General features: G+C 43.0%; 1 protein-coding gene across 1 annotated transcript in view; it reads right to left on the bottom strand.

The window, feature by feature from the left end:
- Nucleotides 1–1,319: 1,319 nt before the first annotated feature.
- The window catches only part of SLC13A4 (solute carrier family 13 member 4), a 52,364-nt gene continuing 38,330 nt past the window's right edge, over nt 1,320–15,353 (bottom strand). Inside the window, exons 12-16 of the mRNA XM_036760875.1 lie at nt 12,144–12,241; nt 11,457–11,581; nt 7,104–7,265; nt 5,592–5,729; nt 1,320–1,457 (exon numbers count right to left, since the gene is read on the bottom strand). Of these exons, the coding sequence (XP_036616770.1) occupies nt 1,320–1,457; nt 5,592–5,729; nt 7,104–7,265; nt 11,457–11,581; nt 12,144–12,241 (661 nt within the window). The remainder of the gene's footprint in view (nt 1,458–5,591; nt 5,730–7,103; nt 7,266–11,456; nt 11,582–12,143; nt 12,242–15,353) is intronic.

Raw genomic sequence — 15,353 nt, 5'->3', positions numbered from 1 at the left:
CTGAGCACAGGGCATAATGCTAAGCACTAGGGAAAACGAAAAGATAAGAGATCATTTGTGCCGCCCAGGGCCTTCCAGTCTGCGAGGGATGACAACGATTTCTCGTTAGTCTCTATATCTTCTAGCACCCACCTAGTGTTAGCTTTGGAACTGATAAAAGCTTCAGTTTCTTCATAGTTTCCTGTGGTTCCTTCTAGCTCTGTATGGGGTTAAATAGAGTAAAATAATGCATTTAGCAGCTTTACTGGCTTATATATTTGTTTTTAGCCCTCTGATAAAATAGGAAAGGAAATTTTTTTTCCTCCCTTATCATTGAGAGGGTATTTGTGGTAATGGGAAACTAGAGGCTACTGAGAGAGGGGTGCCAATTTCTTTGTCCTTCAGTCTTTTCTTCCTCTTCTAGGTTGGCATAGTGGAAATGCTAGGTTTGGAATCAGAGGCCCTGGTTTCAGATTCCAATTTTGCCACTGTTGCTTGTGTGATGTTAGGAAAGTCATCTTCTATGGGCCTTGATTTTCATTTTCCTTATCTGTAAAATGAGAAGGCTGGACTAGACTTCTGAGGACCCTCCCAGCTCTGAATCTGAATTCTGAGCACTTCTTTTCATGTTGAGATAGAAAACTGTATGGACCTATCTGAAAAGAGAAGCATTCTTTTTTTTTCCCCTCTTTGTGCTCCTCCTCTAGAGAGAAATGCCTAAAATTGCCTTTTAGGATCTGGGAGAGGCACCTGGAATGGTGAGAAATACTATCAGTTATTCCAACCAGCATCATTTTGCCTTCTTTGCTCATCTACCTGATGATTTGACTTCCCAGCCCCCTAAGACGATATTTAATTCTGTAACATGCTATATGGTGGATCCACGTCAGCCCTTGTAGGACCAAGAACTCAGCTTCTGGGCTGCAATGAGATGTTGCTTTTAAATACAGGGCAGGGTTTCATAGGCAAGACTGTATGTAGCCTTTTCCCTCAGATTTGCTGGCTTTGAAAAGTGAGAAATTCCTTTCTTCTAGAAGGGCCCTTCATAAAACCACATCTCCGTTTTAAGAAGAATATCTAAAGCCAATGGATAGAAAGGAATGAGAAAAATTCAAAATTAGTTTCTTAGTGATCACTGTAAGAAAGGAACGGAAAATCAGGATGTATGTCCTTTCAGTTGCTGCATTTTTCTTCAATATCACATGTGACTGGCCTTCGAAGAGAGGAATGCTTCAGGTTGATCGGCTCCAGGGTTACGCATACATGTCAATTTCTTTAGCTTGCTGTTTGGACTTTCCCTGCACTCACTGTCTTTGGTTTGGTGAGTTTGTCCACATGTGCTAGGCCTGATGAGTGATGTTACTGACCTTAGCCCAGACTGGAAAGGTATCCAAATGGAAGAGGTTAATTCCCCAAGTATTGATAGCCACCATCACTACCACCAGTCCAATTACATTGACACCTAATCCGGCTTTCACCTATAGGAAACAAACCAATATATTCTAGTCACTTCCCTAAACCAGAAGGCACACACTCTGGGAAGGAGTGGGGAAAGGAGGGGGGGGGTAGGAGTGTCTCAATTATGGGAGCTACCATTATTCTGCTCTTGTAATATTCAACTCCACCTTACATCTTTCTACGACTGCTCCTAAATGTTCTTGTTCCTCTGAGGTGTGTTCTGGTTTTGCCAGGTAATTATAGAAGGGTGAGAAAGGAAGAAATTTCTCAGGTGTTAGGAGAGGGTGAACAATGCCAGCTTCATCTACATTATAGGTCTTCTACCTATCAGTGGAAGTTGCCTATATCTGCTTTCCGCTACCCCTTCCTATTGGCGATGAGCACAGGAAGGAGGACCAGCATGGGACCTCTCTAGGGTATATCTTCTCAGTAGCCTTTACCCATACCATTTATGCCATGGCACTGAGCAGAACTATGTGTAGAGTGTAGAATGTGGGAGATGTGATGGGAACAGTATGACCAGATGGAAAGATTAGTACAGTTAAGTATGACTATTACCCCACCCAGGGGAATTGCCAGGCATACAAAGAGTGTACAGAAAATAAATTTAGCTTGGCACTTAGATGGGAAAAATGCAAGGGAAAAGTGTATCCTAGGAAATTTTTTTCAAACAAATGACTAGACAGAGGGCAAACCTCTCCCTACTGTACCCTAGCCTGAGCTGGGGAGTTGTTAATCATGCTTAGCATAAACGCCTGCTGTCCAATTTCTAGGGCAGTAAGGGCCATTACTTTGATACCAAAGTAGAATTCTGAGAAAGCAGTTGGTCTGTTTGAGAATGCCGTGTGCTAGGCTGTAAGGTAAGAGAGGAATAGTTACCACTGGGCATCTCTATCATTGAATATGTATAGGTAATAGTACTTACAGGAATAGAGACTGGTCCTATGCTTTTACTGGTATAGGGAACTCCCTAGGAAGGAAATTCCCTCTACCATTGTAGGTCATTTTCCTCTCTAAAACTTACAGCCTTAGAGAATTACCTAAAGCACCCAGAGTGACTTGCTGAGGGTCATATCAGTCTGTATCAGAGATGGGGCTTAAAACTAAGTCTAATTGGTTTCTAGGATACCTCATTGTAAACCATGTTGCCTTTTGTTTACACATCTGTAAAGTACTTTTTAAATTTATGAAGCCTTCATATTCTTTGTCTTGTTTCATCTTCATAAGAACAGGTGGTAGATTCAATTTAATGCAATATTTATTAATATTTATTAATCTCTAGGTTGTTGAGTCAGTTGTGTCTGACTCTTCATGACTCCATTTGGGGTTTTCTTGGCAAAGATACTGGAGTGGTTTGCCATTTCCCTCTTCAGCTCATTTTGCAGATGAAAAAACTAAGGCAGAGTTAAGTGACTTGCCTAGGACCACACAGCTAGTCAGTGTCTGAGGCTGGATTTGAACTCTGGAACATGAGTCTTCCTGACTCCAGGCCTGGCATTCTATCTACTGCACCACCTAGCTGCCCAACTTCTAGGGACCAGCATGGTGTAATGGCTAGCGTACTGGAGTAGGAGTCAGGAAGACCAGGATTCCAATCTGGCCTTGGAGGCTTGCAGTGTCTCTGGGCAAATCACTTAACCTCTGTGCATCTCAGGCAAGTAGCTAGGTGACTTGGTGGATAGAGTGTTAGGATTGAAGTCAGGAGGAGCCGAGTTTGAAACCTGCCTCAGACGTTAGATGTGTGATGCTGAGAAAGGCACTTAACCTCTTTCAGGCTCAGTCCTTATCTGCAAAATGGGAATAATGAGATAACAGTTAAATATCCTGCAAACATTAAGGTACTATTCAGTGTAAGCTTTTGTTATCTATTAAGTCGTTTGGTAGAGGGAATTCCCACACTGGGAAATGCTGATGAAAACACAGATACTTCATATTGTGGCATCATTCAGTGCTACTACATGCATGGTGCTGTACTACGCCCTTAGGATAGAGACAAACTTGTCTTTACCCTCAAATGGCTTACATTCTGCTGGGGGAGAAGTGTGTGCATGGGGAGCATAAGACAAAGTAGAGCTTGAAAGAGATCCTGGCAAGAAGTGCTTTGGGCATGTTTCCCGAGGGAGGGAAGGAAGCAACACTAATAGGTAGGACATCAGGGAAGGCTGCATGGAGGAAATGGCCTTTGAGAAAGCTAAGAATTCTGGAAGGTAGAGGTGAGGAGGTGAGTGTATTCTGGGGAACGACCTAGGAGAATGCACGGAGGTGGGAGGTGGGGTGTGGAGCCTTGTGTTGAGTCTGTGTTGGAGATAAGGAAATGAAGTTATTAGAAAGATGAAACGACCAAGATCACATAGCTAGTAAAGGGCTGAACTGGAAACTTACCCGAGGTCTTCTGCTTCTAAGCAGCGTTTCTACATCCCACTTGCCTCTCACAAGTGGTTGGTATTTGGCCAGGGTTTGAATATCTACAAACTCCAATAAACTATAAACCTCAAGATTGTTCTTGTTCTTTTTGTAGTTGGGGAGCAGGGAAGATATGTAGGTGTGGACAGGCGAATGAAAAATGATGAGGTACAGTTATCCCTTCCACATCGTGACTTTCCCTATTGCAGTTTCGAAGCGTAAGAAATTAAATGGGAATTTTGGGGGCGTTTTGCAGAAGCTACAGTTGACATGCGAAGGCCAGCAGATGACACAGAAAAATACTTAACCCAAATATTACAATAAGATACTGTAAACACCTTGCAAAAGAAAAAGAAAAAAAATCAGATTTCTTCTCTAGTACAAAGAGAGGGCCAAAAAAATTTTATGTGGGTTTTCCAAATCATGGGGGTGCCATGCCTCTAACCTTACCTCCTCCCCACCTCCTCCCCCACCCCACCGCAAAGTAGAAGGGATAACTGTATTCAGGACTTAGAAACAGTGACCCAAGGTTTCATAAGGTTTCATCAGAGTTCTTAGCCTCTCTTTCTGAAACGCCTCCCTGTGGGCAAAGAATGAAATGAACTCTGCATGTTTCACTTTCATTTTTCTAAAGTCAGAATAGTATGACATTTGTAGCCTGTTCTTTGATGGTACTTTTAATGGAAGGTATTTTAAGGAAAAGAATGCTGAATCTGGAGGCAGAAGATCTGAGTTCAAATCCTGACTCTGTGTGAGTAGTAAGCCAGTCACTTAAATTCTCTGGGCCTTGGTTTAGTCATTGGTAAAGTGAACAGATTGGATTGGATGACCTCTAAGCCTCCTTCTAGCTCTAATTCTATGCTGCTATAACCTTTTATATACATTATTATTCTCTGTGAGGGATCAGCTAGTAGGATGATGGTCTGGTGGAGAAACTGAGGTACAATACATAACCTGTATACTGATTACAGAATTGATCATAGATCATAGAATCGGAATCACCAATTTCAGAACTGGAAAGGAGCTCAATGGCCATCTAGTCCAACCCACAACCAAAAGGAACCTCCTACTGTGACACCCAACAAGCAGCCATCTGGCCTCTGCTTGAAGACCTTCAAGAAGGGAAACCCACCGCCTCCTAACGCAGTCTCGTCTACTTTGGGACAGAACTAATTGTTAGGAAATTTTTCTTGACATCCAGCCTAAATCTCCCTCTTGGCAGCTTCTCCTCATTGCTCCTGGTTACGTCCTCTGGGGATGCAAGAACAAATCTAATCTCTTTTCCATCTGAGTGCTATCATATCCCCCTCTGAAGCTTATAGGCTAAATATCCCCAGTTCCTTCCTTTAATCACATATATATGATGGATTCAAGGTGTCCTACCATCTTATTTTTATCTCAGCCAGACAATTTCCTTTTAAAGGAGTGTTGTCCATACTACAATAGTTCCTGAAGTTTTCTTTTGTTCATGATAAGCCGGAACCCTGCAGAGGGGTACAGACATGACATCCCAAGGCATCAAAGGGATCCCAGTGGTTTATGGTGCGTGGTTTGGCCAGTGGAGGAAGGACGATTGGACCAGCAAAGCAACTATTGGGGATGTCTGATGTGAGGATGAGAAACATTTTTTTTTAAATAAAAAGAGTACTATTATTTGAGAAAATTTTAGGAGAGAGTTGGGGGTAAATGCTCCTTTCTCATGAACTTGCAAGGGAGAAGGAATACCGGTGTCTTAGGTACCCATAACTCACCATGTCTTTGATCTGGCAGTGGCCGTAGCTGAAGACAATAGCATTTGGAGGATTGCCCACTGGCAGCATGACGGCAAAGGAGATGCACATGGTCACGGGGATCAGAGTGTAGAGTGGGTTAATATGGAGGGTTTCAGACTAGGAGAGGAGAGAATTAATAGGAGCATTAAGTTCAGTATTAAACTTCTTTCTCCCCCTTGCCCATTCACATATTTCGTTGTGTTTGTTGTTTTTAGTAAATTCTAAGTGACTGTGTAACGTTAACTGCTGCTCCTTGGAGAACACTACTATAATGTGAGGTTACCACCTGCAAAGACCATCTTTTCTAAGTAGATGCCATGTGCTGATGCTAATGAGCCATCCCTAATAGGACATACACTCTGAGATTTTTCCCCAGTAGGAACGGCTTGCATTAAACCATCTACACTTTCTCAGTTTTCTTTGTGACCAATAGCATATGTCTATCACATGGTTGAGTATGCTCAGTATGCAGTTCTAAAATGGAATTTTTCTTCTAAGTGAAGATAATGGGCAATTGTGGAATTTTGGCTCCACTGTCTTGACTTTACCAATAGACCCCATCTCTGGCCCAAGGGAAAGAGAGAAAAAGGAGACTGAGGAGAAAATGGATAAGGAAAGGCAGGAGAGGTCAAAGCGAAGGGAAGGGATGTGGAAAAGGAAGAAAAAGAGGAAGGACCTTTTTTGGCCTCCTTTTCACCAGGTCTCATGTTATGTAGAGTGAGACAGACTGCTACCATTTTTCTATCAGGTGGTAACATTTTCTTAGCTTCAGTACTTTCCAAACTTCTAGGCAACTGTTTTCTTGTTTTTCTTGAGCTGAACCTGCTAGAAGGGCTCTCTTATTGAGGTTGGGGTAACTCAGTTTTCACCTTTTATTGGGCTGGTTATGGTGGTCGAGGGCCTGGATCTATTTGTACTGGGCCTCTGAAGCTCCTTCCCATGTGGTTCTGCCCCCTTCTTCCCTAACACTGTTGACTGTCATCTCATACTGTTCGACATATGTGGTTTTTATCCACAGCAATGACTCTAGAGAAGATGCATTAACATCTGTTTTGATGCTTAGCCCTAAGGACCACCTGGCTCTTCTACCTGATTTGCAGCTGAAACCTCTTATAGATGCTGCCTCCTCAGTTGGAATATGAGTTCCTGGTCTGTTTTGCTTTTCTATTTGTATCTTCAGCATAGACTATAGTGCTTTGCACATGACTGCTTAATACATGTTTTTTTAATCATTCACTCTGGAAAGGGGTTTTTAGCACTACACTCAAGCCGTCCTAATGTTTATCTATTGGCTCCTCTCCTATCACTTAAGCTTATTTCTCTACCCTGTAGAAAGGGGTGTGAAACCCTGAAGGTTGTAGGAATTAATCAGAGATGGAAGAGAATAGACTCTCACCCTTCTCGTCCCCTCCCACTGATCTTGGCCTCCAGACTGGGACCATTTTGGGCAGTTTGGCAGGGGAGCTGAGGCTGTCCCCTGTTTCTACTCACCAAGCTGCAGAGGATCGGCAGAAAGATGGTGATGGTGGCGGGGTTGCTAACAAACTCAGTGACCACGGACACCAAGATGCATGCTAGCAGGGTGACTGCCCAGGGTGGAAGGCTGCTCAAGGATAACATCTGGTGCCCAATCCATGTGGAGAGACCGGAGGACTGAGAGAAGGGAGGGAGACAGGGCAAGTGAGATGGAAATGTGGGAGATTGCCAGGAATCTTCAAACTGGACTCTTGTAAGGAATTTCTGGAGGCCATGTAGGCCACTTCTGCCCCTCTATAGATCAGGACCTGATGGAATTCCATTCTAGAGGCACCAAGTGGTACAGTGGGTAAGAACTCTAGACTTGGAGTCAGGATAGAACCGAGTTCAAATTCAGCCTAAGACATTTAGCTGTGTGTGACCCTAGGCAAGTCACTTAACCTTTCTCAACCTCAGTTTCCTCACCTGCAGATTAAGGCTAATAACAGCACTTACCTCACAGGAGTGTGGCAAGGATCAACTGAGATAACAGGCATAGTGTTTTGTCAACTTTTCAGTTGGTAGTTTTTATCATTAAATCATTCTTGTGACTGAGAAATTCTTTCTCATGATACATTCATGTGTGAAAATGATGTTGTCAACAAGGCAATATCACATTGAGACAAAAAAAGCTAAAGCAGTTTTAGGCTGTAGTAAGAGAAGTGTGATGCCTAAGACTAAGGCATTGATGGGCCTGCTGTACTCTGACCTGGTCAGAACACATCTGAAGTATTATAGTTAATTCTGAGCACCGTATTCAAGGAAGGAAATGGATAAGCTGGGAATTGTCCAGAGGAGGGGGTCCAGGATGGTGATGGAAGGCTTCAAGATGGTGCCATGCAAGCATTGGTGGAAGTAAGGGAAGACCATTAGCCTGAAGAAAAGAAAACTCAGGATAGATATGACACCTGTCTTTAGTATTTGATGGGCTGTCACATAAGAGACAGAAAAAAGCTCATTCTGCTTGGCTGCAAAGGGCAAAATTAGCAGTGACGAGTGGAGGTCAGGGCTTCCTAACCTTGAGTGTTATCCAAAGGTGAAGTCATCTTTCTCCTCACTACTCAGGTTTTAGTAGGTTCCCTCTCACTAGACATTGCCATGTAAGATGCTGTGGATGGCCACTTGTCATGTACGAGCTAAAGGGGATTCTTGTGCAGGTGTGGATCCATTCCACCCCGAGGATCTATGTCTCTGTGATCCTCTGAGCTATCTTCCAGGAAGAATGACTAAGACCTCTGATGAGACTTTGGGTCACTGTTTCCAGATAGCTGGAGGGGAATGTGGAGGAACAATGAACCATCCTTATGCTCTTCCTTTGCCTTACTCCAATTGGTGTGACTGTTTCTAAGCATATTCTCTTATTCTGTTAAAAGGCTGCTCTAATCTTATTTCTCTTAGGTACCTGTGGTTAACCCTATGCTTTGCATCTCCTGGGTCCCTTTGTTCAGGGCATGGGGCAGTTAGCTGGCACAGTAGATAGAGTGCCAGGTCTGGAGTCAAGAAAATGTGAATTCCAATCTTGCCTCAGACACTTACTAGCTCTGTGATACTGGGCGAGTCCCTTTATCTCTTTCTTTTTTGAAGGGGGAAAGGCAGGGCAATTGGGGTTAAGTGACTTGCCCAAGGTCACACAGCTAGTAAGTGTGTCAAGTGTCTGAGGCTAGATTTGAACTCAGGTCCTCCTGACTCCAGGCCGGTGCTATACTCACTGCGCCACCTAGCTGCCCCAAAGCAGACAACACTTCCCTGACTGGGAATGGAACCCCGGCCGCCGTGGTCCGAATCCTAGCCACTAGACCACCAGGGAGGCCACTTTATCTCTTGTTGCTTCAGTTTCTTCGTCTCTGAGATGGGGATAGCAGTGGCACCTATCTCCCAGGCTTGTTGTGGGGGTCACCTAAGATAATATTTGTGAAGCCCTTAGCCCTCTGCCCTCTGCCTGGCACACATAGAAATGTTAGCTAGTGCTACTAGCTTGGCACAGCTCCAGAAGCCACACAGGGTCCTGAGAGTGACCTTCCCAGTGGAGAGCTGCGATCCCAGCCCCCTAAACCATTGTTAGAGAGTTTGCTTTCTCTACCTGAGGCCATAATCACAGCCATCCATGTACATCCAGCTACCCTGGGAAGGGCAGAAGGACTGTGAACTTGGCCCTTTAAATCAGTCTCATCAGCGCATCGGTCTCAGGTAGTTTCTCTACGATTGCTTAAGGTAGAGAAAGTGTTGAATTTGGAGTCATGGGACCTCAGTGTGAATCCAGACTGCCACTCACTTGACCCAGGTAACCTCAGGCACCACTAGCCCCCTTCAGGCTTCAGGCTCCTTATCAGTTAAAGGAAGGAGTTGAGCCAGTTGACTTCTAAAGTTTCCAGCTGTAGAGCTAAGATTCTATATACAAATACACATCAAAAAGACCTCAGCAGACAGGAAACAATGGCTCCCGAGTAAAAAAGGTAAAACTTAACAGTAATAAGTACTGAATATAGGATTCAAATGTTCATTTTTTTAAAAAAATCAATTGTACAAGTAAAACATGAAGGAGACGGCATAATAAACATTTCATGAGAAAATGACTGACTTCTCAGAGTTGTTATTCAGAAAGGGTTTTGGAAGAAGGAAGGAAATGAGAATCTGTTAAGCACCTACTGTGTGTCAGCCACTGTACCAGGAGCTTTTCAAATATTGTTTCTTTTGATCCTCACAACAACCCTAGGAGGTGCGATTATTATCCCCATTTTGCAGTTAAGGAAACTGAGGCAAACAGGTTAAGTGACTTGTCTAGGGTCACATAGCTAGTAAATTTCTGAGGCTGGATTTGAACTCAGGCCTTCCTAACTCTAGGCCTGGCACTCTGTCCACGGCACCACCTAGCTGCTAAACCTCAAAGTGCTATATAAATGTGAGTTATTTGATGTCTTTATTATTTCAAGTTGACTACAAGCTCAAGATGAACCAATAATATGATGTGGCCACCCAAAGGCACTGCCCTCTTTAGTTGTGAAAGGGTAGGTTTTAATTCTCGACACCTTTAAAATGAAGTGCAAACAGAAATGCCTGACCCATCATGTTCTCATCCTTAGAAAAGTTGGTCAGTGGCATAATCAGCACAGGAGATCTCAGTAGCTGGGTCATTCAGAGATTTCCATTCCTGGCTATACTGCTGTCCACTACCACCTAATCAAAATCCTGGTAGCTGCTGTCTGCAGAGCTTTGGGTAGCTCCCCTTCTTTCCTCAATCAGTTCAGTTCATGGCTTACAATTTTTCTGTCCTTCCCAACTCCTGCCTTCATACCAGGGAATTTCAACTATACATAATGACTCTCCAACCACTGGGTTCCTCATCTTACTCACTTCCCATGACCTACTCCCCGCCTTAGCCACATACAAATCTCCCAGTCCCTCAGACTCAAAACCTAGGTGTTTTCCTCAGCTCTTCACTATCTCTCACCCTGCCCCCCCCCATATCCAATCTGTTGCCAAGGCTTATCAATTTCACCTTTGCATCATCTCTCAGACATGCCCCCTTCTCTCCCCTGACACTACCACCACTCTGGTGCAGGTCCTTATTAACTCATTTCTGGACTACTGCAGTAGCCTGCTGGTGGGTCTGCCTGCCTCAAGTCTCTCCCCACTCCAATCCATCCTCCCTCCAGTCACCAAAGTGATTTTCCTCAAATGAAGATCTGAACATGTCAACTCCTATTCAGTAACTCCTGATTGTGACCAGGATCGGATAGGAGACGCTGTGTTTGTCATTCAAAGCCCTTCAGCTGCCTCCTACCTTTGCAGTCTTCTTACATCTTATTCCCCAACATGTATTCTTCCATCCAGTGGCCTCCTTGTTCCATGAACAAGACACTCCCATCTCTCAGCTCTGGTGATTTTCTTTTACTGTCCCTCATGTCTGGAAGGCTCTCCCTCCTCATCTCCACCTCCTGGCTTCCCTGGCTTCCTTTAAGGCCCAGCTAAAATCCTGTTTTTTACAGGAAGCCTGTTCTAACTCTTCTCATTTCCAGTGCCTTCCTTTCTTAATGATTTCCCTTTCATCCTGGATTTAGCTTATTTGTACATATGTGTTTGCTTGTCATCTCCTCCATTAGATTGTGCGTGAGCTCCTTTGCTCCTTTTTGTATCCCTACCACTTGGCACAGTGCCTGGCACATAGTAGGTACTTAATAAATATTGACTGATTGTGGAATAGACACTGATTCTCTTTCTCAATTCCGAAAATCACCAGTTAGATCTTCCCTCCTGGCACTGAGATATCCAATTAAACGAAGCTTCTACAAAAACATTCAACAAAACAAATCCAGAAAAAAGAAGTGTTACCTTGCTTCCAGATGCTAAAGCATAACCTCCTCCCACCAGAATGACAATTTCCCAGGGCATGGTCTTCTGGAAGTCCTTCCATGTAATGATGGGTTCCATTTCCATCGCATCTTCTCTGCTCTCTCCTGAATCTAAAGTTTCGTGAAGGTACAGAATCTATGTTAACACCTAGGTGCCTCATTAGAGGACATAGGGGGCGTTTGAATGGATCTGCTAATCAGTATGACTACTCTGGTATTTGGAAAAGGGTCATAATAAACCTGAGGCTCTCTTTGAAGACTTTTAAAAAGTTTTTTATTGCTAGCTTGTTTTTATATCCCGTATCCTGATATACCTTCACCTTCATTGAATCCACCCTTGAAGCATAGAAAAAAGGTAAGCCAGACTAACACACAAAATAACTACATCTGACAGCATACATACCATAACACAGCCATGGTCTCCTACTCTACTGGGAGGAGGGGAACCTATTTTTTCCTCTGTTCTCTGGGACCATGAGTGGTCCTTACAATTTGTCTTAGTTTAATTGACTTTCAGTGTTGTTTTCATCTACATCACTATGTAATGTGGTCATTTGCCATTGTTAATCTGCTTCTGTTTACCATTGAAAACTTCAGATTCAGATGTTCTTTGACCACAGTCAGTCCTTAGGACCTAGTGTCCCCTCTACCACAGCTTCCCTCTTACCTTTATCTTTTTTTCCGAAACAGGGTTTCTTAGCTGGGATTAGGAAGAGGAGGAAGCCAAGGAAGACAGAGACAGTGGCATCTGTACGGTAGCCTTTCCTAGCCAAAGAAACAAGTACGAATGTCAAAGATGCCACAGGAGAGACTAGAGGCGTAGGGTGATATCCAGGGATTTCTGGGTACCTCTGGGATTCTCTGGATGTTATGTCTCTTCTATTGAATACTCCAGAGATTGGCTGAGTCAAGCTAATCTTTTGATTTTTTTTTTAATTTTAAGAAAATGATGTTTTATTTCTTCTATTTTACAAGAGAAGAAACTGAGACACAGAGAGGTTAAATAGCTTGCCCAAGGTCATGTACCTAGTAAGTGGCTAAGTTTGTATTTAATTTCAGGACTTTTGGGTCCGCTTCCAGTATGTTCATGCTATATGCAGTTCAGCTGAGAGGCTTAACTTTAGCTCCTGGTTAGCTTGGAAAAGGGGGACCTTGGATTAGGAGAGAAACTCAACCTTGCTGTCTGCAAGGGTTGAAAGGACTGTTCTGCGGAAGATGGAAAAAGACAAATTCTCTCAGGGGTGGAGGACCTGTGGCCTCAAGGCCACATGTGGCCCTCTAGGTCCTCAGGTGTGGCCCTTTGACCGAACCAGACTTACACAGAACAAATCCCCTTAATAAAAGAATTTGTTCTGTAAAACTTGGACTCAGTCAAAAGGCCACACCCAAGGACCTAGAAGGCCACGTGTGCCTTAGAGGCTGCAGTTCCCCATCCCTTCTAAATAAGTCGTGCTCTAGGATAATACTATTAAGATCCAACTTTGAATTTTTAAAACAAATTGTGTGGAGAGAAGTACTACGTTTACAGAAAGTTATTCACATATATGTGTACCTAAAGCTGCAAATTGAAAGTTAAGACTGAAAAGACTTAACAGTTAAACGTATTGTTGAATATCTCAAAAGTAGTTCTCTTTTCAAGAGCTTTTTTTCCTTTATCTTCTTAGAAATGAAGTATGTCTAAGATCCTCCTGTCTAAGCCTTAGAGCAGGAGTGGGGACCCTGCGGCCTCGAGGCCACACGTGGTCCTCTAGGTCCTCAAGTGTGACCCTTTGATTGAACCCAAACTTCACAGAATAAAAAGATTTGTTCTGTAAAATTTGGACTTAGGCAAAGGGTCACGCTCAAGGACCTAGAGGGCCATGTTCGGCCTTGAAGCCGCAGATTCCCCATTCCTGGATTAGAGCATAGTACTAGTAGCAATGAGGCAGAGATGTCAAGAGGTGAATTTCTACTTGACATAAGGAAGAACTTGACTGGCAGAGCTATTCCAAAAAGGCATGAGTGGCCTTGGGAGATAGGAGATTCCCTCTCCTTTCAGATCTCCAAGCAAAGTCTGGATGATCACTTCTTGGCTATATTTAACCCAACTTCTTCCTGGAAATAGTTACTACAGAGGATTTGACTGGCGATGGGAATGGTGTCCAGAAATGTGGCGTGCCTCCCATCTTGAAGGCAGAACATAACTTTTCAGCAGTGATGAAGGTGAGGATGGGAGGTGAGGGTGTCAGATTTTTTTTTTAATCAGCGTGGGCCAGTCATTTAGGGCAAGAAGGGGGAATAGAAGCTTGGTCCCAGGAAGTGGCAGCCTGACTGGGGAGCAAAGAGAGACACGCTTCCTCAAACTGGAGCATGAATGTCAAACTGAGGCCTTTACTATGTGCTAGTGTCAGCCTTGTAGGAGAGCAGTAATGATAGCAGTGGCCTTCATGATGAAGGCAGTTTACATTTCTACTACATCTTATGCTTACAAAGCCCTTTGGTGTAATTGTCTGATCTGTTCCTCCCAACAGCCTTGTAACGGAAGTGGCGCAAGTATGGGATATTCCAAAGGCCTTAGGCTATTAAAGCTTTAATTTATTCAAAATTTCAATTTGATTCATTTTTAATTTTTAAGTTTATTAGCATTTTAATTTAAGCTTTAATAACTAAAACTGCACTAAGACTTTTGGGACACACTATTAAGATTCCTGTTGTGCAAACGATACTCAGAGAAAGAAGTTGATCGATTTGTGCCCAGGGTCCCACATGATAAATGGCGTAGGTAGAAGAACCTGGACTTCTATTTTCCATCATCAAATTCCGTGCGGTTTCTCTTTCAGAATGTTGGGTTTTTTTTTTTTCAAAGAGCAATCTGTGTATAATAACCATTGTGCCTGGTTCACAGGGGCACCTTATTTAGTTTCATTGACTAGTTTATTAAATTAAAAAAAAATTGAGGCCTGAACTTTAAAATGACAAGGTAGGGGACAGCTAGGTGGTGCAGTGGATAGAGCACTGGCCCTGGAGTCAGGAGGACTGAGTTCAAATCCAGCCTCAAACACTTACTAGCTGTGTGACCCTTGGCAAGTCACTTAACCCTGATTGCCTCCAAAAAACCCAAATAGCTCCCTTCTTCTCCACCAAGGTAGGATCATAAAATCATTGAGTAAAATAATCAGTATCACCTGCTTGGAAAAATTTTGGTGGCACCAAATAAAACATGGAAACATACCTATCTGGGAACACAAAATAGAAATGGTATGCTGTGTCCTCCAAACATAGCTTCCCAAAGGGCCAGCATAAGAGGAACTTGGCAAATTGACATAGGAAGGCTTTAGGTTAGGTAGAGAAAAACTTTTCTTTCTTTGTTAAAAAAAATTATCTTAAGGGAAAGAAAAGAAAGTTCCTGAGGCATCTTTTTTTTTTTTAAATGGAGAGAAAAGAACAGAAGGAAGGCTGTAAAGAAAGCTAGACAAGCAGGACAGCTGTGAAAGCTATCGTTTAGACTTATACACTTAAAGCAAGCTTCACCTGATAGAATCTTTTCTCTATTGTCTTTTTCTGTTCAATGATGTCCATGCAAATTCCCATTTTATTTGGTTTGTTAAATTCAGAACAGATAAAAATGAATAAAAATGATCTGTTCATTGACACTTCTTTTTTTTTTATATCACATCTATTTCCTTCCTTTCTCTTCTCTTACCCATCCCTTGTAACAGATTAAGGAGAGAAAAAAAGGCAGTTCAGTAACACATCAACCACTTCTTGATGGAAGAGACTTCTAATAGTGTAATGCAGGATTTCATGCCTGGTAGCCCTCCCTCCTCTCTGAAAAAGGAAGAGAGATGCAATTTCTCACCTCTTCTCCAGGGTCAAAGTTTAAGCAGCATTTTTCTTC

This window comes from Trichosurus vulpecula, chromosome 5, assembly GCF_011100635.1.
Source record: "Trichosurus vulpecula isolate mTriVul1 chromosome 5, mTriVul1.pri, whole genome shotgun sequence".
NCBI classification, from domain to species: Eukaryota; Metazoa; Chordata; class Mammalia; order Diprotodontia; family Phalangeridae; genus Trichosurus; species Trichosurus vulpecula.
The sequence above is the reverse complement of the archived record's forward strand: the minus strand, read 5'-3'. Positions and strand labels throughout refer to the sequence as shown.